Consider the following 27981-nt stretch of genomic DNA (forward strand, 5'->3'; position numbering starts at 1 on the left):
ACAGAATAAAAATTTTGCCTGAACTACACCTTACTAATAAAACTCTTGGATGGGATGGGTGGATCTCATCACATTTACAACATTCACAGTAAAACGTGTATGAGTGTCTATGTGTGTGTATATGTACATTTTTCCCTCAGGTTTAGCATTTCAGTGCGCCCAGTACGACTCTAACCCCTCTTTTCCTCCTTGCCCCATCCCCACTCCATGGGTCACTCCCCCTATCCCTCCCAACCCTCCCTTGTGGCCCAGGAGGAACTGGTGCTCGCAGCCCTGAGGATAGAGGCTCTACAGGTAGCCAAAAACATCTCTCAGAGCCCCACTTTGTCCACTGTGTCCCCCCAGGTATTGCGCTGAACCAGCCCGCACCTGTGTGCATTTGTCAGTGTGTGTGTGTGTGTGTGTGTGTGTGTGTGTGTGTGTGTGTGTGTGAGTGTGTATGCTTCCTCCTTTTGAACTGAGCCCCTGATTGCACCCTTGGGTGTGAGTGTGAGTCCCTGCCCATAAACTACTGCACCATATTGTGGACGTGACATCTCACCCCTGGTTCTCTAACCTGGCTCCTGTCCCTCGATTGGTGCTCCTCTTTCCCAATCCAACACCCTTTTGCACAAAAAGAGGTGTGTTTCTCCCAGGGCTTTGTGACAATCCTGCATGTTCACCTGGACAGGAGATCCATAGAGAAAAAGGTCAATGTGACTTGGAAACTAATGTTCGATTTGCTGTAGACTCTGTTATTACATCGGCAACACTTTACAGTAAGGTTGTAAGGCTCTTTTGTTTACAGTACATTAACTATCAAAATGGCCACTGTTGCCTTTGGGTTGGTTAGCTGTTTTTTAAGATTATATTAATATTTTGAATTTACTGCATTTAGCAATATGATTGCATTGACACTACTGGATGACAACAAAACTTGATTTAAGAGGTTTATTCTTGAACTGATAGCATCATTGTCTACTGTAGAACAGTTTTATAGCTGAACAAACTTTATTTCAAATCAGTGTTGCAATATCAACACAGTCCAATTAGCACACCACAGTATTCATGCAACTTTCAAACAGGACTTTAGCAGGGATGAATGTTGGAGGTATCTTTGAAAACCTAGAAATATGTACCCATGCTTGAAGTTTTTATTTTCACAAATTCACCAGTGACCGGCATGTGCGTTTTTCACAATCTCAAATATGTTACTGGGAGTCTTATACTTTCTCCCGCGATGGCCTGCACTCACATTGCATTACCTTCGAGCCGGAGCATGTTTTTATCGTCAATGATGCGACAGTTTGATGTTAAGTTTAACTGGAAGAGAATCGCTCTCGCTCAGCGCAGTGGACATTGCTTTAGTTATATTGTTATATTGTTTTATTTTTAGTCATTTGAGATGCAGTGACACATAGTCAAATATTCTGTGGAACAGATCCACCACTTTTGATGCTCATAAATTATCATACAAGTCCTTGTGCTGTGTGTATTAGGAGGTTTGCTGAAGGTGCAGCGAGGGGTTTGTGTCTTTAATAAACTATGACAGTTCACGTTTATTGAAAAGTAAGAATGATTAATAAATTCATATGAAACAGCCCCCTAAAAGTGATGTCATGTCTTCAGTTTCGGGTTTATGCATGCTTTGCCCTCACACTACAAGTGTACTGTGCCTGAGCCTTCTGCCCTCTGGCACACCTCTTCCAACTGGGCCAGGGCCGGCCAACTGAACTGCACCTGGTCTCGATTTGGAGCACCCACACTTGTCAACCAAACCAGGAACCGCGCCTGGGCTCGAATAGCACAGTGTGAGTGCACCCTGAGTCTCATAATTTTCTCGTAAGTGCCATTTCTAGTTAATTCACTAGAGGTGTACATTTCTGCCAATCTCAACAACCTTTTGGCACGTGTTCGTGAGAGAATGGCTTGTTGTTGTGCATAATAAATCAGCTTGCAGTCAACTGACCCCACACCCCCTTCTCTCAACTCATCCGAAAGTTTTTAAAAGCAAACTAAAAGAGAAAATCCATCACGGCCATGTCCTTTTACCATGGTTTCTGCTTTTTTGGGTTTTGTTTTAACTGGTTTCTGGAACTGTCCTTTGCTGGACTTCCAGTCAGCGTACTCAGTCTGATGCCGTATGTGGTGAGCTACTGAGCAAACCAGTCATGTCAGAAAAGCCAAGCATATGGAGGTAAGCAGTGAGCGGTACCACCCTGTTGTGTTTTTTTACGCACAAAATGCAGGCAGTATGTACCCCGTGGCACATATTTCTCAGTTCTCAATATATAGCCCTGGACACATATTCCCATTAAGCTTGTGTTCAATGAATATGATGAATGAGTTTGACATATGCACAATACAGTTACTTTTTACACTTTGCTGGACGTCAGAGAGCAGAACTGAATTGTGTTTTTTAAAGAACAGTTCCACTGAGGAACTGAAGAAAAAATAAATGATGTAAATTTTCTGTAGTGTTTTAGCCTACTGTATATTTCAGTGTGTTGTTTTTCTAATTTCTTGTACTACTACAAAGTATATTTGTGTGTATTGTCCCCTATCGGACTTGAATGACTTGAATGAATCTGTCGTTGTACATTAACTGTCTTATTAATACAAAGGATGCACACATACGTACATACAGGAGGCCAAAGACACTACAATTATTGGCAAACTTAATAAGCTTCTTGTTCTAAATTTAAACAACATGATTCAGCACTGCCTTCTGATGTCTTTGTTGAACTCGATCATCTCGGCTGTGGTGGACTGTGGCAATAATTCAATTTGTGAATCTGACTCCATCCCAGGCCACCTTCACTGTCGTCAACCACCCTGATCATGTAATCCACCGGACTACTAATCTTGTAACCCTATTAGTTAAAGTACTGTAACAGGTAGGCAATTTGTTCATTTAGCCACTGTGTTCATCTGGGAGGAAATTTATACGGATTACAAAATTAGGGCTGACCAAAAAAGGGATCTATTTTAATATTGTGTTGACAAGATACAGTTTATATCTACACTGTAGGTAAATCTTCAAAAACACATACACCATCTATAGATGAACTACCATACCATAGACAAATATACTGCTTACTTGCACTTTTTATAAGGGAAAAAAAAGGATACACAATTCTAATGTTGAAATTAATATATTTTCATGCATTAATATTTTATATATTACATATTTGTTAAGGGTATACAAACACCCAGGTGAGTAATCAATATAAAATTTGACACTAGAAAAAAAGCCAACTGTATAATCGTTGAAACAAGGTTCTAGTTTTCCAAAATGTTACAACATGCTCTCTTAAAGCACAGTTTTTAATCTTTCTCTTCTCTACAGTCATTAAACTTTTTGCAAATAATCTGTAGGCCAGGGTGACGCAGCGGGGCAGTAGGTAGTGCTGTGGCCTCACAGCAAGAAGGTCGCTGGTTCGAGCCTTGGCTGGGTCAGTTGGCACTTCTTTGTGGAGTTTGCATGTTCTCCCTGGGTTTGCGTGGGTTTCTTACGGGTGCTCCGGTTTCCCCCACAGTCCAAAGACATGTGGTACAGGTGAATTGGGTAGACTAAAATTGTCCGTATTGTATGGGTGTGAATGAGTGTGTATGGATGTTTCCCAGAGATGGGTTGCAGCTGGAAGGGCATCCGCTGCGTAAAACATATGCTGGATAAGTTGGCAGTTCATTCCACTGTGGCGACCCCAGATTAATAAAGGGACTGAGCCGAAAAGAAAATGAATGAATGAATGAATGAATGAATGAATCCGTAGGCCTTGGTTTGACTTTTTTTTATGATGCACTGCACTCCTGCTCTTATCAGATGACATCTGGGTTGGGAACCATGACTGTAATTTTGCAAACCTTGTTATATTTTTCAATCAATCAATCAACTTTATTTATATACTGTAGCATCTTATTATATCCAGTAGGCTGCCCAAAGTGCTTTACAGTATTAAAAACAAAATTAAACATTAAAACACATAAGATGGTAAGAACACAAGTGTCAATAAAACAGCGTTTTGTACTACAGAATGTCAAAAGCAAGCCTAAAAAATAGGTTTTAATGCAGGGAAGAGAGTAAAGAACAGGCATGATGTGCTCCGACTATGCACCAGTTGTAACCGATAAAATAAGGTTTGGTTAATTCCAATATAAAGTGCATTGCAATAGTCCAGGCGAGAGCTAAAAAAAAGCATGAGTGGCTTTCTCTAGATCAGGGGTGCCCAAACTTTTTCTTTTGAATGGCCAAAAACTAAACTTGATTGAGGCTAGTGGGCCAAAAGTAAATATAGATGGCATGGGTAATTTGCTTATGTATTCAAGAATATAAAAAAATGACTAGAAAACATTGCTTTATATTAACTAATACAACATTTTTAAAAACATTTTTGTAATGAAATTCTTACCGTTAAAACAAAACAATGTAATTTATAACAAAATTACACTCATTTTTGCCTTGATTTACTCGCCTATGTCTTCTGCATAGTACCCTAACTGTTGCGTGAGAGTATTTACATTTTTAAAAAATCATTTACAACAGGGGTGTCCAAACTTGGTCCTGGGGGGCTAGTGTCCTCCATAGTTTAGCTCCAACTTCCTTCAACACACCTGCCTGGAAGTTTCTTGTATACCTGGGAGAACTTGATTAGCTTGTTCAGGTGTATAATTGGGGTTGGAACTAAACTCTGGCGGACACCAGGCCTCTAGGACTGACTTTGGACAACCCTGATTTACAACATTTAATTGAAACCTTTTATTTTCAGTTTTCTTTTTTTGTAGCTTAGCATTAAAACAAACTGCTTCAAATTGCCTCAAAGTAGAAATGTCCATCTCTGTGTTAAAGGCATTCGCTGCAACCCTCTTCGTCATTCTCTCTCTCCTCTCAGATGGGATAAAATAAGTCATTAAAGATTGATTTAAAAAAGCACCTAAAAGCTTTGCAGTTTGCGATTTTTTATTATTATTATTTTTTTAGTTAAATAAAAGACTATTTTCTATTCATATACTTCATAATTGATGATTTCTTAAATTTTGTGAAAATATTGTCTCGTCTTGTTCTCGTTAACCCAATCTCGCGTCTCGTCTCGACTCATGGAGTAACACCCGGGAGCTGGTGTTATTTAGTGATTGCCTAATTTGTATATTTTGAGAGGTCCATCAAGTTGATGGCACAACAGGCCAGAACGGCCATCAAATCTCTGGGAAATGTCCTTATGCACCAGCTGGCTTGTCTGCATTTGAGTATACTGTGACATTTGTGTGCAGAGAAGAGCATGAAAAAGTGAAGTGTGCCCACTCAGTATGGCATTAGTTCAAATCAACCACAGTGTTGATGATGCAAATTTGTTAATTATATTCAGATATAAAACAGCTCTCTAGAGCAAAGTGTCATCAGTTCAGCTCAGTGTTGTTCTCATCCAGTTGTGTCAGAGCAGTCAAATTGGTAATTGCCGTAATTGCTGGATATAAAGTGTTTTTAAGGCCAGACTAACCAAACAAAAAGTGCCCTTACTGACAGTGTTAACAAACGAAACCCTGCTGTAAAGTGTTACCATTACATCAAAATTGAATGTTTTTAAAATTGATTTTAGAATTTCAAACTCTACCTAAACAGAAAGTTGAAGGCTGAATTCCTTGTCACATTCATTCTGGTTTTTGGTTTGGATTGTTACTAATGTACACTAACTCATTGGAATAGAGTGGGCATACAGACCGTTTGTATGCCTGGTCTGAGGCCGCTAGCGTGGCTTCACATGAAGCTTAGCTCAGATCTGCTTTCAGTCATGTGGGATGAGCGACCGTCACCTCAGTCTCAGCATTTGAACAGGAAATGGAATGAACAGACTAATCTCGCACAGTACATACAAACATGCACACATGCATCTACAACCCCTCTAACACAACTCAAATTCTTCCCCCTCCATATTCATGATGTTGTCTTGCAAACTTCACAGTCTCGCCTCAAGAAGCCCAGTCCACGCCTCTGGAATATCAACGGTTCTCACATGGCTAAAGTAAGATGGACAGAAAACAACCCCTTTCAAGTCTAACTAGATCTAGTCTATATATTCTAATCCCAGTGTCCCTGTACCCCCATTAGACTAAACCATTATTAGTCTGTAAAATAGTTCTTCAAACAAATGCATCCCATCACTTCCCTATTAAAAACCTAATTTCGTCAGTATTTTTTTTTTGTTTTATTTTAAAAAATTCTTAAAGCAAGATTTTTTACATAAATATTCACATAATTCTTTTAGAAATTAAAGGTGCTGTGTGTTAGATTTTGACTCTTCTAAAGCATAACAATACCATAAATTGTTTGAAGGTATTTAAGAAAACTGCCAAGTGAGCATTCTTGTTTATCGTTATCTGAAAAACAATGCTAAAGTCAGTTATTCTGCTTTCAAAATGTCTGTTACGTGCCAGAACGCTGCCTTTGTTTGGTTCTTTAACCAACCCAATGCCACTGCAGTCAATTATTTTTCAGCAGCCTGGTTTGCCTTTATGGAAAACCATGTATTTCATTCATTTAGTCAGGAAGAGTACATGTTCGTGACTAAATAAATATTATGAACATAACCATTAGGTGAGCAGGTTACGTTATAACCCAGAGTCCTAACAACACGCTATGTGACGAGATTTGCAGTGATAAGCAATTTGACTGTTTGCACCAGACAAAACAGCCATCCAGAAGCACAGAATATGCACTCACACACGAAATGGTGAGGTTTAAACCCTTATTAATACATATTAAACCTCTTTAACATTATTAAATGTACATGCTGGATCACTGTGTTGGTTTTGAGTCACAGTTTTGCAGTTCAATTTTAAATGGTTTATTTTATTTGATATTTAAGATCTGAGGTGAACTATATCTACTGCTGCTAGTAGATAGTAGACTGCAGTAGTGTGGCAATAAACATCATGTAAAATGGCGTTTAAACTCATACTGTTAGCATTTAACACCAAATAAAGCATATGAGGTGTACCTGAGGTTATCATTGTCAGTTTTCTGTTATTCAGCATAAAATAAAAAAACATATTTAATATATCAATTCGAGGTGTTGGTTAGAACAAAAAGTCTTTTTAACATGGAAAATATTCCTTCTTTTGTTTGCTGTTGCTTTCATTTAGAACGCGCTTTAAGGCTCGATAGTCAGACTTGCTCCTGTAGGTCCTCAAACTGGCAACCTGCGCTTGCGTTTGTTTTGATTCAGGAATGCAATACCTAGTTCAACCACTGGGTGTCCAATCTACATACTGCACCTTTAATGTTAATTAATGTTAATTTATTTGGACATTGTTCACTGTTAAAAAAGATTTGAATTTCTATTACTTGAAAATTCTATACATCAAAAAATGCTGAAAAGAAAGAAAATGTGTAATTATAAATGCAATCATTTCTGATGATATTAATTATGTTATTTTTTGAACAGTAAATTAGAAAGTTAGAATGATTTCTGAAGGGTCATCTGACATTGAAAACTACCAAATGCTCAAAAATCACCATCACATTAAAAAATTAGAAAATTATTCCTATGAAATATATGCAGCCTTTTTGATTGCAAAACTTGAGTTTGTAAAACAACAGTGTCCAAAACAAGTAATCATGAGTGTGCTGCTCCTGATCTTTCAGATTTATATATTTATTCATTTTATGACTAGAAACAACAAAATGTAACATCAAATTACAAACTAAACTCCACAAAAACAGTCTAATACAATTGAAAATCATCAACTAACTTATTTTCTAGACATATTTATTATGACTATCCACATAACATTTTATAAATCCTGTAACATTTGTCTAAATAATTGTTAGGTTTTGTCTTACCTTGTCCAAACTAGTCTGGTTATTTTTGTAGACTGCAGTCAAATCCACACAGACAGATAGAAAACTCTGTCGCAGGACGTCTCGTATTCCACAGGTATAGTTCCTGCCCCTGAATAACCCCTGGAATTCACTTCCAAAATAGATTTTAGCTTTAATGTACTAAAAATATTTTGGCATAGAATGGATTATGGAGTATTTTCATATAGGCCTAATAAAAGAGTGAGACTGTATTATATGTCTGTATTATAGAGTAATGAGGCTCATGGAGGACTACCTTGGATTGATGATCTTATTAAAATATTCAATATTTTAACATACATTATAAGATAACACTCATTCTAAAATAGTCTCACAGACACATTTCACATGCTGCCTCAGCACATTCTCTATGACATCCTCATTTTTTAAACAGCTTTTTTTCTTAGTATCATTCATGCAAATGCACAGCTGCTCTAAAGATGACCGAATTACAGAACATCTCAACTCCACCGCCGTACTGAGCTGCTTTGCATTTCTTCCCCTCTAATGACTGTGTTTAGGATTGGTAATGACAAAACATGCTGTCTTATTGGGCTGGATCACATTCAGGGAGTTTCTAGGCTAGATTACTAGGTTATGCAGTGCAAAATTTTGTTGTAGTTTACCTAGCACTGAAAAATAACACTAGGAAAAACAAAAGAGCTCTATAAAGACTGGAAAAAACCCTATGAGACTGGAAAAATAAACTCCCAAAAATCTACCCAAAAATGTGTCAACAGCTTTGACATTTTTTATTTGATTAGAAAAATACAACTCAGCATTTTTAAAGGGCAATGCCAGATCAAGACCACATCTAATTTATATCCTGTAGTTAAAGAGATTCAAGATAACAAGATCAATACTTCAAATCATAGTTTGTGTTGTATCACATTGCCTAATAGCACAGTAAATGGTTTAGGCAATAATGCTCATTTCAGACCAAACATTATGTGATTGGCATTCTGTATTGTACCCTAACACACGGCCCCCTACCCGGAATAAGAGTCAAACTCGATTAATCTCCTAATCCAGCTTTGTTAGTAAGAATTAATCAGATCTAATCAGCAAGTGGGTTTAAGGGCTAAACATGATGATTATTCAGTAACAACACTCCATCACTGACTATAATTAGGCCATTTGGAGACAATGCACTTTAATCTGAAAAGGTATATTTGAAAGCAAATCGAATTTGAAAATTACAGTACATATATGCATTTGAAAGCAGATATTCATAAAACACCTCTGTTCTTTCTATAGTACATATGCAGATATTTTTTACAGACTTTTGTGTTTATGTATGTAGGCCCGTTCCTGCCACTGAATTAAAAAAAAAATTATAAAGTCAGAATTCTGAGTTATAAACTTTCAACTCTGAGAAATAAAGTCAGAATTCTGAGTTATAAAGTTACAATTTCAAGTTATAAAGTCAGAATTGTGAGTTATAACGTCAGTTATAACTTACATTGTTATAAACTTGCGACTTTATAACTGACAATTGCGACTTTATAACTCAGAATTCTGACTTCATTCATTTTCATTTCGGCTTAGTCCCTTTATTAATCCGGGGTCGCAACAGCGGAATGAACCGCAAACTTATCCAGCAGGTTTTTACACAGCAGATGCCCTTCCAGCCTCAACCCATCTCTGGGAAACTTCCATGCACACTCATTCACACTCATACACTACGGACAATTTAGCTTACCCAATTCACCTGTACCGCATGTCTTTGGACTGTGGGGGAAACCAGAGCACCCAGAGGAAACCCCCTTCTTGCTGTGAGGCGACAGCACTACCTACTGCACCACTGCGTCGCCAGAATTTTGACTTAATAACTCGGAATTCTGACTTTATAACTCTCAATTTTGACTTTCTAGTTTTTTTTTACATTGTATTTATTCTTATTCAGTGGAGTGAACAGGCTTCCAAAGTTATTGCCATTAACTGCTCAAATAGATATTTTATTTATTTAATTTAATATGTTTTATTTATTGTTGCAAAATGGATCAGCCTTCAAATGAGATCACCTGCACATTATCTCCAATAGCCTGTAGTCCTGCTGTCCTCATCTGACACAGCATTGCTTTCTGACCCGGATCCGGTCACACCTACAAACTTTCCATGACAAACAGCTATTCACACCCATTTCATATTGGGGATTGTCAATCATAACATCCCAGCTGTATACACGGGCCTATCACCAACCGCTGGAAGCTTTTCAACCCCCAAACTAGGAGCCTGCTCTCCATGGCTTTACGGCTTTTTGCTGAGTAGAACCTGTAGATGATGTGCTGCTTCCATCCAGGGTGTGTGAAATGAATGTTATTTTGGTAAAGAAATTAAAGGTACTTGTTTTTAATGATTTCTGCAACTCTCTCATTGAAAACAGACGGAAATAGCCTCACCAGGGGACAGCAGCGTTTCGAAGGGCTCCCTCTATTCCCGAACAGGATACATTGAAGGGGAAAGTCCTCATTTGCCACGTGACATGGACCACTCTCTGGGCATCGCCCGAGAAGAGGTAGATGCTCACCTGCTGCATGAAACCACATCACAATACCAAAACTTTAGAGTGATCTTAGATTTAGTCTTAGAAGTATTATTTAAAGTTATAGTTCACCCAAAAATTCAAATTGTTGTTACTTACCCTCAAAACCCTTTCAAACCTATCTGTGTTCCTTTATCTGTTGAACACAAAAAGGAAGAAACGGTTTTGTAACCGAGTAAGGCTGCATGAACACAGCATGGTTCAAGTGACTTAATTCCGATTTTTATCTCCCATGTGGCACAGATCTGATATGTAACATATACTGTACGTGTAAGCAGGAAAAAATCACATAGATTAATCAAATTAGAAAAATGTAATCAGATTCAGGCCTTGTTCATATGTGGAAATTTATTCGAAATGGATCTGTGCCTTCGTCTCTGTAATGTAAGCAGGTAGATCTGATTTTCACCTGTCAATGCGAGTCACTCATTACCAAAAACATCAGTTCTAACGCTTTCATTTCAGAACAGACTTTAGCAAAGTTGCAAACTTTAAATCTCATACACAAGGACTAAAAAAGCTTTTATATTGTCATGTAGCACAAGTATTTAAGCATGTCAACAAAAGAGCGAGAGAGCGCAATATCCACCACGTAACCAATATAAAAAACTCTTAAATCACGTGCATAAATCACACCATGGACATTACATTAAGATGCCTACTGGTTTAAAAAGGCCTAGATTGAAAGAAGATGACCAAATCAGAACTTAGTTGTTATCAACTATAGTAAAACAGCTTGTCAAAAAAGTAAAATAAAATAAATGAAATTCTGCGAACAGATTAAATACAGGAATGGAGAAAAGGGTGCTCCGTTATTATCAGCTGTCAGTAAGCGCCCACTTTTTCTGCTGGTCATTGTGCCTTTGCCGTGTACAGTGTAAATGCAGCCTATATGGTAATTTTTGCATGAATTATCCCTGTAAATATATATTGATTTTATTGAATATATTTTAAAGAATTTAATAGTGTTATATATTTATTAAAATATTTCAATATTGACCAAAACATTGACCCTGGGCAACAAAACCAGTCTTAGTTTGCACAGGTATATTTTTGGCAATAGGCAAATATATGTGGTTTGAGTAAAAAATATTTTAAAAACTATTTATTTTTACGGCAAAATAATTATAATATTAATCATATAAATATATTCCTTCTGTAAATATATCAAAAGTTTTTAAATCAAAAATTTTTAATTGGTAATAATCAATAACAATTTGGACAAGTTTAAAACAATTTTGTCAGTAATTAGATTTTTTGAACACTCACAGACTCTTGTATCTCAGCCAATATTTGTCTATGCTAATAAACCATATATCAATAGCACGCTTATTTATTCAGATTTTAGAAGCTGTATAAATCTTAAAAAAAAAAAAAAAATTAAAATCATAGATTTTTGCAAGATTGTAATTTTGAAGGCTTTGGGTTTTAAAACTATATTTACTGTGCCAATTCTGAATTCTTAAAGTTAAAAGTAATGACATTTGTCTTGCTAAATAACAATTGATCAGAAACTGCTTGCAATCACATTTCATTAAATTTGAATAAACACTATACTGTCACAGAAAATTTCACATGCTTTGTTTAGTTTTAATCAGATAGATGAATGAGTTTTTTCTGTATTGCAAATGATACAGTATACTGTAACAACTCAACATGAATTGAACACTTAGCTTCTCTTAACTTGTGAAAGTACAATCAGTTGTTTTTAATTTGCTTAAACACTGCTCATCTTTATTTTTTAGAGCTATGCCTACCTATACAAATCCAATAAAAGCACTGGTAGATAAAACAAAGTGATTTCAATCTCATTACCTGCAGAAATTGATCATTCAATGCTTATAAACCTTATGAATATTAGACAAAAATTTCAAAACATAAACCCAATTTGCATCAACCCAGAATGACCTTGGTTTAACCATTTCAATGTGAAAAGATGATGTATTCAAAGTGATGTTCTTCTTATTTCAGATTGTTGTGAAAGAGAAAGAAGCCATGGAGTGGAAGAGGAAATACGAGGAGAGTAGACGGGAGGTGGAGGAGATGAGGTGGGTGTGTTCTCATATAGGTAGACTTGTGAGCGATAACAAGTGAAGCTTCCGCTATTTCTCAATCCACCTTTCTCAACACTCTTCATAATCAATAAATTTGTCAAAAATGTTAAATTACTACTTATTTGAGTTAACATGCCTAAGCATTTACTCATCATTGGAAATCCCCATATACAGCAAACCACATAAAGCTCTGCTTACAGCTCACACACCAACCTCAGTCCACCTCTCAATCTGTTTATCCCTTTCCTACAGTTTTTTGAAGTCGAGCGTAAGCAGAAAGCCAATTAAAGAGGTCCTTAACCTGTAAGATGTGCCAGAGGTGGGGGCTGGAGAGGAGAGGAAATAGATGTAAAGATAAAAGAAATCACATGTAACTTTTGTCGCACAATTAAATGCTATTATAAGGTCATATATATATTCTTTTGCTTCAGAATCTCTTAACTGTGGGGTCAAATCAAGTCACTATCCATACACACATTTTTTTTTTTCAATATTAAAGCTTTTTATCACTGTTAATAAAATAAATGCAGTTTTTCATTTAAAAGCTTTTGTTTTCGAGGGACAATGTGAACAAGGCAAATGGGGAGGGTTGAGGATTACAGCCAGCTGGACCAGGTCTTGTTAGTGTGGATAAGAATGGAGCTTAGTTCATTAGCCTGATTGGGCTTAGGATAAGAAAGGCATAAGAGGCTAAGGGAAGGCATAGCTAATCCATCCGCTTACTGTGCCGGCAACCTGCTTTTCTCCAAACCTTTCCGCGAGCTCCACTCCACACATGACATAAGAAAAGCCAATTTACTGACCTTTCTGTAATCAACCTTGTTTAAAAGTGTTTAAAGTTATTGTCACCTCATGTATTTTAATCACCGCCATCCAGTTTGCCTTTACATCTTTAAAGCAGTTCGTTTTTCACTGGCATCTGGAGCAGAGCGGATATTTCTGCATGCGTGCAAACAGACAAAAAACATTAACGTGGATTGTTTAACATCCAATTTGGGACACTTTCAAATGCGGTAGTAAATCCTGTTTACACCTGGTATTAGGATCCGTCTGGGGTGATCCGATCACAAGTGAAAAGCCAAGAAAACATTACTGGTAGTAACGTGAATCAAGTCTTTTGTGACTACTTTCTTATCTGATTCTGTGATCTGATTTCTAAGAGAGGGCCTTTGGTTTGTGACTATATGTAGCGCTCAATAAGTCAGCAAAATAGGGATAAAAGGAAAAGAAAATTCTCATTCTATCCATTAAATGTATTTGACTTTGATGCCCAACCACTGTTAGCTTTAAAAGCTGCTGCTCTGTGTGTGATTTTAGTGATAAGATCATGCAATATTTTGGATGCTGTTTACACTTGTATTAACACTAACCCTTTGTGATCAGATCATCTGAAAATGATCTTAATACCAATAGATTCTAGAATACCTATTTTTTAGCTAAACTATACACTACCATTAAAAAGCATTTAAGGTTTCTGAAAGTGTGTCATGTTAACTCTTTTAAGTGTCTTAAGAATCCTTCAATTCTTCAGAAATAATTGATGCTCAAGAAACATTTCTTTTCGTTTTTAAAGTTGAAGACGGTTGGCCAGCTCAATATTTTTGTGAAAACATTGATACTTTTTTGTACAAAAGCATAGAGCCATGCCATAATCTACAGGAAACAAATATGCTAAATGATTCTAATCCATTTTTACATACCTTCATATTGTTCGAATTCCCTGAGAGCTTTGTTCATCTTCGGAATACAATTTAGGATATTTTAGATGAAAAGTGCAAATTAAATGACAGCAATGGTTTCAAGACAGTCAATTGAGCAACATTGAGCAACATAGGCTCATTCTGAAAACATGCCTCTATATACATTGAGATCATTAATTATGTAGCCAGAGCTACGTTTAGCTGCATTTCATCTTTAAAATGAACGCTACAGGGCGGTATGACGTCTTCCTTCTCTCCTTCCTTTCCTCCATATGGACGGCTTTCCCGCTGTTACCAGTTTGTCCAGTACCTCAACATGTACGTCAGCGGACTTGAGATGCAGTGCTGAGTTTACCATGACAATGGGGTTCGAGTACGGTGAAGATCGGTTCCAGAAAGCAGTTATGACAAAAACAAAAGCTAAAAAATATATATAAATAACAGGGTGAGGATGTGGTAAAACCTGAAAACGTGGTAAAAATCAGGGGGCTCTTCTTTTTCTGGAATGCTTTTTAAAACTGTCAGTTGGCTTTAGGGAAGTGGATGGGCAAGTCAATCCGTGCTTTTTAAATCACTATTGGTTGGGTTTAGAGACGTGGAAGGGTGGGTCAGTCGATTGGTCGGTCAGTCAGTAGACTGTCAGTCGACCGCGGCCTCTAGTGGATTTATGTGAGAACAGCAGGCGAGAATGACACTCGCAAGAGAAATTTGAGATCTGGAAAAGCATACACAGCGGCCTCTGGTGGATTTGTGAAAAAAATAAAAAAAATAAAAAAGTACCTCCTGGGACATATTTGGTGCTCTCCAGAAATGTATGAAGGGCTACGTAATCAGAATGAGCCTGGGTTGAAATTGAGGGCACAAATAAGAAAAACTTGTCCAACTAAATTTTCATGTGAGTGAACAAATTTGTAAACTGTGGCTATGATTTACAAAAACCAAGAGAATAGATTCTTTATTTTTGGCCACAATATTGTTTTTGCATGTCATGTGCAGAGCTTTGTAAAAAATATTCTTCATTTTGTTACAAAATTACAAAAGTCCTATTTTATTTATGAATATTTGATTTTGAGTATGTATGCATTAATACATTTATTTATTTATTTCACACAGCTTGTTGTATAATAAAAATATTATGGAGGCAGATCTTGCAGATTACAAGAGTTTTTTTCTAATCCTCCAACTGCTAAATTATAGCTTGAATTATTGATATCTACTCTGCACTTGGAATGAACCAGATCTCTTTTAAAAGGCAACATTGGACAATTTCACAAGATTTGGGGCACTTTTTTGTCACTTCTTGGGGAATCCTTTTTCTTACAGCAATATTGTAACTAAAAATTTGTTTTGATTATCCCTGTATTGTATACTTACAGGCTGGAGTTGGGGTGTTCTTTTCTTTTGTTGGTTTGTTTTCGTAAGTTTATGCATTAAAAATAATCCTGGAATTTGTGATTATTGTTAGTCTATTCAATGACTAAATAAAACCTATTTGACAAAAGTGTTTTTTCTTCATTCTTCACAGGAGGATAGTCATGGAATATGAAAAGACCATTGCAGAGATGATCGGTGAGTCTTGATGTTTGCTAAACAAAGCTTTACCTTCTGTGTTTTTTGGACACACTTTGACCCTTCTGATTCCCTTTTTTCTTCTGCTATAAATGAACGGGCACACACCCCTTTTCCCAGTCACACCACACTGCCACATATTTGCAATAAGTTTTTTTTAAATTTCTCACTTAATTTGCAGACAAATCTTTCGTGCCTCCGGACCCAAACACCGGTCAGTTATGAGCACATATCTTTATGTCTCCCTATGTATTCCACTTGACCTCAGAAAACTCCAACATGTTTCTGCTCAAACATGTCCCGTACCAGGCCTCACCCACTGACAAATTAATCTATTTTTTTTTGCCTTTCCAGTGTTTACAGCCACGTAAATGCTGTAGACTGTGTTCATTCTTACATGTTCTGATTCATAAGATCTTACTTGCCTGGTTTAACCTTGACATGCTTTTCTCTCTTTGCAATGACACAAAAAACATTCATGTTAAAATTCCACTCTTGATAATCCACTTTCCAGCTGTTTTGTTCATTTGTTTTATTTTGTATCTTTGCTCTTCATTTCTTTTTCCATTTCATGGCCATTTTCTGGCTTTCACCAGCTACTATACTTTATTTTGTTCTTTCACACTTTCATTAATTTCGATATTCTCCCATGTAAGCGACACACTTTTCTTCTCACACATGTCCCACCCTGCTGGCTTGACTTAATGCCGTCCCTTCTTTCTGTTTTGCTTCCTCCGTTCCCCATAAATATTTGATATATCACTCAGGCATGCCTGGTAAGTAACAGCAAATCTTTTTTTTCATTGTTTGTGTTGCATTCACCGCATCTGATTGTGTCAGAGAGTTTTCTCTTCTCTACCCTGATGTCGGCCTCACATTTTAGCATCATCTATGTTCTTCAAGATCTTTTTGTATTCTCTGAAATATCTTTCATCTTCAGCTCATCAGTGTTGGGGAAGCTGTTTTGATACTGTAGCTTTCCAAACTACAAGCTCATTGTACAGACACTTTTTATCAATATCGCTGTTGAAACATTCTTTGATGAATAAAATTAATCATTTATTTTAAAAAGGATTTTTATTTATGATTATTTCTTATCTATTTTTTCTTGCTAAATATAAATGTTAATTCATTTTTTTCACTTGTGTACATATTAACTTATCTAAATTTAAGTAATAGTATAATCTGTTTTTAAAACAATTGACAGTACTTGTTTAACTCCAAAGAGATATTGTATGTAACTGAGTGAGGATTCAGCTGAATCTGTGAAACTTAGTTCATTAAAAAAAAAACATAGTTGACCTGCTAAGACTTGCTAATATGAAATTTGTAACAATAAATCTTTTCATAAAGTTTCCCTAAAAACTGTTTAAGAGGTGCTGAGTAAGTTTTTCAAAGGACTTCTCATCTTTCACCATGTCTCCACAGTTTGTGTGTGTGTGTGTGTGTGTGTGTGTGTGTGTATGTGTGTGTGTGTCTGCATGCACCAGAAATGCAGGTCTGAAATCTGCATTTTCATTTTTCATGATCAACGATGTAGCCATACTGTAGTATAATTTCATATCTACATTAAAATCAACCTCTGCTTCATCCCAAAAAAATATATATATATATATTAGCACATCCATACATTTTTTATTGTGCATTATATATCTGCGTAATATTAACTTTATATATTTGTGTGTATGTCTCAGAGGGCGAACAGAGGGAGAAGTCTGTGTCTCACCACACTATCCAACAGCTGATCCTGGAGAAGGATCAGGCTTTAGCTGATCTCAACTCGGTGGAGAAATCTCTTGCTGACTTGTTCCGTCGCTACGAGAAGATGAAAGATGTTTTGGAAGGTTTCCGCAAAGTGAGTCACTTGAGAATTTTCATTTGGAGTTTATTTGAATTTTTGTAATTTGCTAATTTTAAAGTCAAAATTCACAGTAGATCACACCTTAAGTAAACATTTGGTTATTGTTTAAAGCCAAAACAAGGTATTCATACTTCATTCCAAAACAAGATCTTCACATTTTGCTGCGGTGTACTAAAATACACAGATTATGATTGAAACATCGCTCACATCCTTTGCATTGGCTTGCTTTCCCACTCACTTAAGTTGTGTATGATTCATTTGTTCATGAGTTTACCAGAGATGAGATATCATTGGTTAGGTAGGAGGTGAAGTTATTGTCATGAAAGTTTATGAAGGCATATATATATGTATATACAGTTATATATACAGTTGAAGTCAGAATTATTAGCCCCCTTTGATTTTTTTTTTCTTTTTTAAATATTTTCCAAATGATGTTTAACAGAGCAAAGACATTTTCACAGTATCTTTGATAATATTTTTTCTTCCGGAGAAAGTCTTTCGTTTTATTTCGGCTAGAATAAAAGCAGTTTTTAATATTTTAAACATCATTTTAGGGACAAAATTATTAGCCCCTTTAAGCTATGTTTTTTCTTGACTGTCTTCAGAACAAACCATCGTTATACAATAACTTGCCTAGTTACCCTAAGCTGCCTAGGTACTGTAACCTAATTAACTTAGTTAAGCCTTTAAATGTCACTTTAAGCTGTATAGAAGTGTCTTGAAAAAAATCTAGTCAAATATATTTTAATGTCATCATAGCAAAGAGAAAATAAATTAGTTATTAGAAATGACTTACTTAAATTATTATGTTTAAAATGTGTTTAAAAAGTCTTCTCTGTCAGGGTTCTGATCAAGGCAAACAGAAGACACAAATGCAGGTCCTTCACAGTTTATTCAAATATAAGCAAAATAGCAAACTCAGATGGGAAAAAGGTTCTTCAACAAAAACAGCTCCGAAGAGGAAAATAAGATTTTCAATAGCTTCACTATGGAGAATTCTCAAAAACATCCAGAGGGAAAAAACTTAAACTTAAACTCTCCGTAGAGGAAAAAAGTCTTAGAAAACTAAAGTCAGAAAAAAGGGAAAAAATGTAACAAAAATGTCCGAAAAATCCAACAAAAAAATGGAACAAAAACCTCTTCGTAGAGAGGACAGGCTTCTCCCAGAGGGTGTAATAATAGGTACCGCCGGCAGGGGGCGATACTGCTGGGTCGCGCTTCCTGGGCCGCGACACCCGCGAGGAAGAGAGAGCGCTGCGGGGCTGGAGGAGACCGGAAAATGGATCGCTGAAGCGGAGAGAAGAGACAGGCGAGCAGCAGGAATGAAACTAAACGGGAACGGGCCTGGTAGCAGAAAAAGGCAAAATCAAAGATGTAGACCGGGATTCAGATACAACAGGAAAAAGGCTGACATGACAGGACCGGGAGATCGAGGGAAACACGAGAAGGGCAAACAACAATCTGACACAGGACAGCGCTAAGGGAAGGAATAAATAGAGGGAGAAATCAAGAAGAACAGGTGAGTGACATTAACTTAATAACGTAATAGCTTAAACAAGAGGATGGGCGTGGAATTAGAGAGTAAACAGAAGGCATGTGGCGGAGGATCAAAACAAAACATGCTAGGGAAAGGCACATAGATAATACAAACAAAACAACAACAACACCCAGTGGCCCAGATGATCAAACCGAGGACATGACAGTACCCCCCTCCCTACGGGCGCCACTGGGCGCTCCAGGAGGGGGCTCACCTCGTCGCCGACGGAAGTCCGCGATCAGCCCCCTGTCCAGAATATCCCTGGCCGGAATCCAACTCCTCTCCTCCGGGCCATAGCCCTCCCAGTCCACTAGGTATTGAAATCCACGACCCCTACGTCTGACATCCAGTAATCTCCTAACAGTATAGACTGGAGAGCCATCCACTAGACGGGGGGGAGGGGGGAAGGGGTCGGAATAGAGGGAACAAGAGGGGAGGAATACACAGGCTTAACCCTAGAGACATGAAACACTGGGTGTACCCGACCAAGCGTAGGAGGAAGCTTGAGCCGAACCGCCACAGGACTCAACACCTTTGTGATCCGGTATGGACCAATGAACCTGGGAGCCAACTTACGGGAAGCAACCCTGAGAGGCAGGTCCTTAGTGGAGAGCCATACCCTTTGACCACATACATAGTGAGGAGCCAGAGTCCGATGACGATCAGCCGCTGCTTTGGTCCGTCTACTAGCCCGGGCCAAGGCCTCCTTAGCTCTTCTCCAGGTGCGCCGACACCGTTGGACAAAGGCCAAGGCAGACGGGACCGCAGCATCGGGTTCCTGTGAGGGGAACAGAGGTGGTTGATAGCCAACAGAACATTGGAATGGTGACATACCTGTAGTAGAAACTGGTAGAGTATTATGGGCATACTCTACCCAGGACAGTTGTTGGCACCAGGAGCTAGGGTTATGGGATGCCAGGCAGCGGAGAGCACGTTCCAAATCCTGGTTTGCCCGCTCAGACTGCCCATTGGTCTGAGGATGGAATCCCGACGACAGACTCGTAGAGGCCCCGATCTGTCGGCAGAATTCCCTCCAGAACCGGGAGACAAACTGGGGACCCCTATCGGAAACCACATTAACCGGAAGACCATGAATCCGGAATACGTGGTCTACCACCACTTGAGCTGTCTCCTTGGCTGAGGGGAGCTTGGGGAGGGGAATGAAATGGGCCGCTTTGGAGAATCGGTCCACCACCGTAAGGATCACGGTGTTACCCCTCGATTCCGGCAAACCAGTGACAAAGTCAAGGGCTAAATGTGACCAAGGGCGGGAAGGAATGGGTAGGGGGTGAAGCAGACCAGTGGGAGGCGAATTGGAACTCTTGTTCTGGGCGCAAACTGAGCAGGCTACCACGAACTGCCTGACATCCCTGGCCATGGATGGCCACCAAAATCGCTGACGGATGGCAGCCAGTGATCTCCGAACTCCTGGGTGACAGACCATTCTGGATGAGTGACCCCACTGGACAACCTGAGAGCGCAGAGCAGTGGGAACAAATAACTTGCCCGCTGGGACCCCTCTCGGTACTCTGCACTCTCGCAAGGCCTCTTGTATCTGTCTCTCAATATCCCAGGAGAGAGAGGCCACCACTACCCCCTTGGGCAAGATGGTGTCATTTGAAACCTCCCTCTCTGGGATCTCGAACAAGCGGGAGAGAGAGTCAGGTTTGATGTTCTTAGACCCAGGCCTGTACGAGAGCGTAAAGTTGAACCGGCTGAAGAAGAGGGACCAGCGAGCCTGTCTTGCACTAAGCCTTTTGGCTGAACTTAGATATTGCAAGTTCTTGTGGTCTGTCCAGACCAAAAAAGGTTGAACTGCACCCTCTAACCAGTGGCGCCACTCACCCAAAGCCAATCTGACTGCCAGCAACTCCCGATTACCAATGTCATAGTTTCGCTCTGTGGGGGTCAGGCGGTGGGAGAAGAAAGCACAAGGATGCACTTTCCCATCCCGGGGAGATCGTTGTGACAGGACTGCGCCTACTCCGACCTCAGAAGCGTCCACCTCAACTATGAACTGTCGTTTAGGATCTGGAACAGATAAGACAGGAGCAGAGATAAAACGGGACTTTAATTTATCAAAGGCCTCCTGAGCCTTATCGCCCCACCTAAACAGTACCTTGGGAGAGGTGAGCGCAGTTAAAGGTGCAGCAATCAGACCAAAGTTCCGGATGAATCGCCGATAAAAGTTGGCAAATCCCAGGAACCGCTGCAATGCTTTACGAGAGTCAGGAGTTGGCCACTCGGCAACAGCCCTTACCTTAGAGGGGTCAGCTTTGATCTCACCCGCCGAAAATCACAAACCCCAGGAACGACACAGACTTGGCATGGAAGACGCACTTCTCTGCCTTAACAAACAGCTGGTTCTCTAGTAGTCGTTGCAGCACCTGGCGAACATGCTGAGTGTGTACCTGTAGAGATGGAGAGAATATTAAGATATCATCAAGGTACACAAAGACAAACTGGTTTACCATGTCTCTCAGCACGTCGTTGACCAGGGCCTGAAAGACAGCCGGGGCATTGGTCAGACCAAAGGGAAGGACCCGATATTCAAAGTGTCCCGTGGGTGTGTTGAAGGCTGTCTTCCACTCATCCCCCTCCCGTATGCGAATGAGGTGGTAGGCATTACGGAGGTCAAGCTTGGTGAAGACCTTAGCTCCCTGCAGGAGTTCAAAGGCTGAAGACATAAGCGGCAAGGGGTACCTGTTCTTAACAGTGATGTCATTCAGCCCTCGATAATCAATACAGGGTCGAAGGGAGCCATCCCTCTTCTTAACGAAGAAGAACCCAGCACCAGCAGGAGATGAGGAAGGGCGGATGAGGCCAGCCTTAAGGGATTCGTTAATGTACTTGTCCATAGCCTCTCTTTCTGGACTGGAAAGGGAATATAAGCGACCCTTTGGCGGAGAAGTGCCTGGGAGGAGCTCTATGGCACAATCGTAGGGTCGATGCGGAGGCAGAGAGGTGGCCCGGGACTTACTGAACACCAGGGACAAATCACGGTACTCCGCCGGAACCCCGGTCAGATCATCCGGCTCCACCTGCAACACAGAAGAGACAGAACCAGGAAACGGGGCAGGACCAAGACAAGACTCAAGACAGGAATGACTCCAAGACAAGACAGAGTTTCCGGACCAATCCACGTGAGGACCATGCTGCACCAACCAGGGGTGACCCAAAACAATGGGAGCACTGGGAGAATCTAAAAGGTACAACGTGGTGACCTCACGGTGATTGCCGGAAACTATAAGACTTACACTGGGGGAAGTATGGGAGACTGTGGCAATCAGGGTACCATCTAGGGACCGAGCAGGAATGGGTTTAGGGAGAGGGATGGCAGGAATACCCCACTGAGCAGCCATAGAGCGGTCCAAAAAATTGCCCTCCGCCCCAGAATCAATGAGGGCTGAACAACAGTTAGAGGAGTCCCCATACTGGACTGACACAGGAAGTAGGGTACGGGAAGAGGGGGAATAGAAGAGTGGGATAGTGCTCACCAGGATCCCCCGTTTCACTAGTGAGCCTTGGCTTTTGCTGGACAGGATGCTGCAAAATGTCCAGGCTTGCCACAGTAGAGGCATAGGCCCCGAGCCAGTCGTTGCTGTTTCTCCTGGGGTGTGAGGCGGAGGCGCCCCACCTGCATGGGTTCGGGGTCAGACAAAGTGGCAGAGGCAGTGAGTGAACTATGATCATCCATCGTGGCTGAGGAATGGACCATCCTTCGGCGGTGTCGTCGGCGAAGACGGACCTCGACGCGAAGTGCCAGGTTGATGAGGTCATCGAAGTCATGGGGCAAGTCATGGGTAGCCAGTTCATCCTGGATCTCCTCTTCTAGGCCAGCACGAAACATTGCCCGGCAAGCTCCCTCATTCCAGTCGCACGAGGCAGCCAGGGTCTTGAACTGGATTGCGTATTCAGTAACAGAGCGACTCCCCTGGCGAAGTCGTGCTAGCTGGTCTGCAGCCTCCTGTCCCCTGGCTGACCTGTCAAAAAGCCTCATCATCTCCAGTCTGAGTTCGTCAAAAGAGGCACAACATGGAGATCTGGATTCCCAAACAGAGGTACCCCAATCACGGGCTCTGCCTGTGAGAAGAGTCAAAACAAAGGCCACTCTTGTCTCTTCTGCTGCATACGTGCGTGGTTGAAGTGCAAACACAACCGAACATTGGGACAGGAAGGCCCGGCATGAGTTGGGATCGCCGTCATAGGTGGGTGGGTTGTTACAGCGGGGTTCAGACTCATGACGGGGAAAACGGCCTCCTTGTGCTGCTTCTAGCTGAAGGTCCTGTATGCGAGCAGTGAGGTCAGCCACCTGATTAGACAGAAACTCTACCTCTCTTGTAGTGTTGGAGAGTCTGGTCTCATGTTGCCCGAGCAGGGCTCCCTGCTGGGCCACGGCAGATCTGACGGGGTCTTGGCCTGCTGTGTCCATCCTGGTCAGATTGTTCTGTCAGGGTTCTGATCAAGGCAAACAGAAGACACAAATGCAGGTCCTTCACAGTTTATTCAAATATAAGCAAAATAGCAAACTCAGATGGGAAAAAGGTTCTTCAACAAAAACAGCTCCGAAGAGGAAAATAAGATTTTCAATAGCTTCACTATGGAGAATTCTCAAAAACATCCAGAGGGAAAAAACTTAAACTTAAACTCTCCGTAGAGGAAAAAAGTCTTAGAAAACTAAAGTCAGAAAAAAGGGAAAAAATGTGACAAAAATGTCCGAAAAATCCAACAAAAAAACGGAACAAAAACCTCTTCGTAGAGAGGACAGGCTTCTCCCAGAGGGTGTAATAATATGTACCGCCGGCAGGGGGCGATACTGCTGGGTCGCGCTTCCTGGGCCGCGACACCCGCGAGGAAGAGAGAGCGCTGCGGGGCTGGAGGAGACCGGAAAATGGATCGCTGAAGCGGAGAGAAGAGACAGGCGAGCAGCAGGAATGAAACTAAACGGGAACGGGCCTGGTAGCAGAAAAAGGCAAAATCAAAGATGTAGACCGGGATTCAGATACAACAGGAAAAAGGCTGACATGACAGGACCGGGAGATCGAGGGAAACACGAGAAGGGCAAACAACAATCTGACACAGGACAGCGCTAAGGGAAGGAATAAATAGAGGGAGAAATCAAGAAGAACAGGTGAGTGACATTAACTTAATAACGTAATAGCTTAAACAAGAGGATGGGCGTGGAATTAGAGAGTAAACAGAAGGCATGTGGCGGAGGATCAAAACAAAACATGCTAGGGAAAGGCACATAGATAATACAAACAAAACAACAACAACACCCAGTGGCCCAGATGATCAAACCGAGGACATGACATTCTCTCCATTAAACAGAAACTGGGGAAAAAATAAACAAGCAGTCTAATAATTCAGGGGTGCTAATAAATCTGACTTCAACTGTCTATAAAAAATCAATTGTAATTAAAAATACATTATTCTATTAAAGAAAATTTTCATTTTCATTTTCATGGTCACTTTAACATGGTCATGGTCATCCTATTGGCCTTGAAGCTTTAAGGGATAGTTTTGGGTTACTTTTAACTTTTGAACCAGGAACCACTGACATCCGTTGTAGGAAAAACGAATACCGTGGAAGTCAATGGTTATCGGTTTTTAACAAAAACAACAAAAAAATAAACTCATAATGGTTTGTTGTAAGTGAGGAGTAAATGATGAGGAAATGATGACTGAATTAGCAGTTTTGGGTGAACTATCTCTTTACAGTAAGTGATTTAAGCCATTATTAATCATCATTATAGCTGACTTGAGTTTTTTCGTTTTTCCATCAGAATGAGGATGTCCTAAAGAAATGTGCGCAGGAATATCTGTCTCGTGTTCGTAAGGAGGAGCAGCGCTATCAGGCCCTAAAGATTCACGCTGAGGAGAAACTGGATAAGTAAGTACTGATATTTCACAAGTCCACTAATATATTTTACTTTGGACAGAATTTCTGTTGCCTGAAATAATAACTTTAGTATAATTAAGGGTCACGCCCAAACTTACATTTATATGCACTGCTTTTCACTTGATAATGTATGTGACTCTCAGCGCAAATGCTTCAAAAAGATCATATATATATATATATATATATATATATATATATATATATATATATATATATATATATATATATATATATATATATATAGAGAGAGAGAGAGAGAGATTAGAGTCCTTATAGATTTGAAATGATGGTGTGACTCTGGCCATGTGACACCCACAGGGCAAATTCCGAAATCGCTCAGGTGAGAGCCAAAGCCAAGCAGGAGCAGGCAGCGCATCAGGCCAGTCTGAGGAAAGAGCAGATGAAGGTGGATTCACTGGAGCGCACACTGGAACAAAAGGTTTGCTCACAATCACAAATCCATGTTCATCTCATTTTTCATATTTATCTTTCATACTGTCTGTCTGTCTGTCTGTCTGTCTGTCTTTTGAAAGTTTATTTTAACTGTCTATTTATAGAATAATCCTAGGAAAATATGTATCGTGACTCTCACAAAAATGATGCATTGAACATTTAAAATAATTGCAATGGAAATAGAGTAAAGTCTTTCATCCGCAGCAGATTTATGTCATTAACAAAAAAGAGAGCACGTAATCCAGAAGGAAAGCATCAGAGTAACAGCATCAGACAGTAAGACAATAGGATTTATCCAACTGACAATGCAGGACTAAGGGAAGAACCAAACCGAGGGCTTAAATACGTAGCCAAACTACGAACCAAACTAGAAACAGGTGAACATAATCAGTTAAGCTAATGAGTCAACAGAAACTAACTAGCAGTGGGAGAAAGGAAACACAACCCAAGAACCAAAGAAAACAGAACCATTACAATGATAAAAATCATATTATGTTATATTTCAGAAAATGTGGTGTAAATATATATTTAACAAATAAGAAATAATAATATTTCAAAAAAGTTTTGTGCTTTTGATCAAGAAAATGCAGCATTGTTAAACATAGAAGACAGAAGTGAATCTACAAACATTCAGATATTAACATGATGTTTTTTTCTCAATTATTTTTAAAGAACAAAGAAATCGAGGAACTGACCAAAATTTGTGATGAACTGATTGCCAAGATGGGGAAGAGCTAGCTGTCCATTCAACAGTGTTCAGTCCAAACAACAAAGAGACAACAACAACGACTGTAAAGATGGAGTAGCAGGACCAACGTGTCCGGTATTGTTTGTTTCTCTTTCTAATGGACAGAACCATGAACTAAACGAACAAAAGGATCTCACACTACTGACTTCTTCACATAAACTGGAGTCCCATTGACTGGGAGAACACACTAGATTCTGGCTGTAATTATTTTCTCTGCATTTTGATGTATTAATGTACACCAACTTACCTATGTTGAGGGTCTTGTGAAAGTGCTGCCCATCAGTAGAGACTTTTTTTGACAGTCTGTATAGCTCACACGCACACAAACAGAGAGTATGTGTTTATAGTGAGTCTGAAGTTATGAGTGTCTTTGCCATGACAACCACTGATGGAGCCGACTGTTAAACTGAACCCTGTCCTACCCTCTTCTTAACTTCAAAACACCAGAGACGATATAAATATATATATATATATATAATATATAATGTAAAACAGATCATTCAGTTGTCACAAAGTGGTATTCATGTTCATGAAAAAAACATGCATGTCGTAGGCCTTGACGGTTTTGTAAATATGATTAAAAAATGACTTGAATATAGTAAAGGAACACAACTGCAGATTTTGATACTGATCTGCTTCCTTGTGTATCTTTGTAGATACTTGTTGTTCATTTGATTCGTTGTCTTTTAGCAACACTGATGTGCGATTTTATTTTTGGATTTTATTTTGATATATAAAAGAACCCACTCGCCGCTGTCAGTGGTTCTGAGCTAATTTAATCTGAATGGTTTTGTCTTAGTCTTGCTAAAGCTGATGTTTCACACTGTCAGTTGTGCAGGACATGCTTACAACGTGCAATAAAAGATGGCAATACAAATAATCTGTTTATCTGACTCTGTATCGCCCTGACACAGTTTATATGCTCATGTAGAGGCATGATGTTTGGTCTTAAAATAATAATCTTTTCCAATTTGTTCACTATTAAATGCTTATAGATTGTATAATAGACTTTAATAGATCAGCAAACACTGTAGCCTCCCACTCAGGCATTTTGAGAAAGCAATAATGATTTTAATGAACAAACAATGCATTTTGCTGACAGGATCCTACGTGTGCATGAAACATTAGCTGGCAGATGGGTCTTAAAATCATGCCAGACAGACTAATTTAGTGGCAATTATATGCTGGCACAGAACCAAACTCTCTCCCTCTGAGTGAAGAATAAAACTTTAAGAAAAAGTCAGGAATAAAGAAATTTGAAATCTTTTTCAAGCATGGATATTTTTATCTCACAAACATACTAATATGTTTGCATATTTATACATTACATTATATCAATAAAAGTTTTAAAAATAGGTACAGTATATAGTGTTTAAATACATGTAATTATTTATAAAATATATAAAATAAATGTTAAAATATTAAATTTTAATAAAATATATATACAGCAATATATTAATAATATAAAGAAATGTGCTGAAAATCTCTTTTCTTCCTTAAACAGCACTTAAGAAATATTGTAATAATTTTATCTCTTATATAGTTTTTATATCTTACATAGTTATTAAATATTAATTAAAATAAATACATTATATACCTATATACTGCAATATTATAATAGTAATATTAACAATAATAATAATAAAAATTATTATGCTTGGTAATATAAACAAATGTGTTGAAAATCTCTTTTCTTCAATAAACAGCTCTAAAGAAAGAATTGTAACATTTTTTTTATCTCTTATATAGTTATTAAATACTCAATATTAATGAAA

At 39.1% G+C, this 27981-nt stretch overlaps 1 protein-coding gene across 11 annotated transcripts in view; it reads left to right on the forward strand.

Annotated features, from left to right (window-relative positions):
- Positions 1–27086, forward strand: part of tacc2 (transforming, acidic coiled-coil containing protein 2) — a 99623-nt gene extending 72537 nt beyond the window's left edge. For 7 of the 11 annotated variants that reach the window (XM_087279393.1, XM_087279397.1, XM_087279399.1 and 4 more), the window contains 11 exons: positions 253–345; positions 5940–5999; positions 7851–7913; positions 10224–10355; positions 12354–12430; positions 15662–15705; positions 15887–15919; positions 17400–17560; positions 24890–24996; positions 25324–25444; positions 26131–27086. In XM_087279393.1, the coding sequence (XP_087135519.1) occupies positions 253–345; positions 5940–5999; positions 7851–7913; positions 10224–10355; positions 12354–12430; positions 15662–15705; positions 15887–15919; positions 17400–17560; positions 24890–24996; positions 25324–25444; positions 26131–26196 (957 nt within the window). In that variant the 3' untranslated portion in view covers positions 26197–27086. The remainder of the gene's footprint in view (positions 1–252; positions 346–5939; positions 6000–7850; positions 7914–10223; positions 10356–12353; positions 12431–15661; positions 15706–15886; positions 15920–17399; positions 17561–24889; positions 24997–25323; positions 25445–26130) is intronic. The other 4 variants (XM_087279404.1, XM_087279403.1, XM_087279401.1 and 1 more) reach the window with 2 other exon arrangements.
- Positions 27087–27981: the final 895 nt, after the last annotated feature.

Source organism: Danio rerio, chromosome 13 (genome assembly GCF_052040795.2).
Source record: "Danio rerio strain M-AB ecotype USA chromosome 13, GRCz13ab, whole genome shotgun sequence".
Lineage (NCBI taxonomy): Eukaryota > Metazoa > Chordata > Actinopteri > Cypriniformes > Danionidae > Danio > Danio rerio.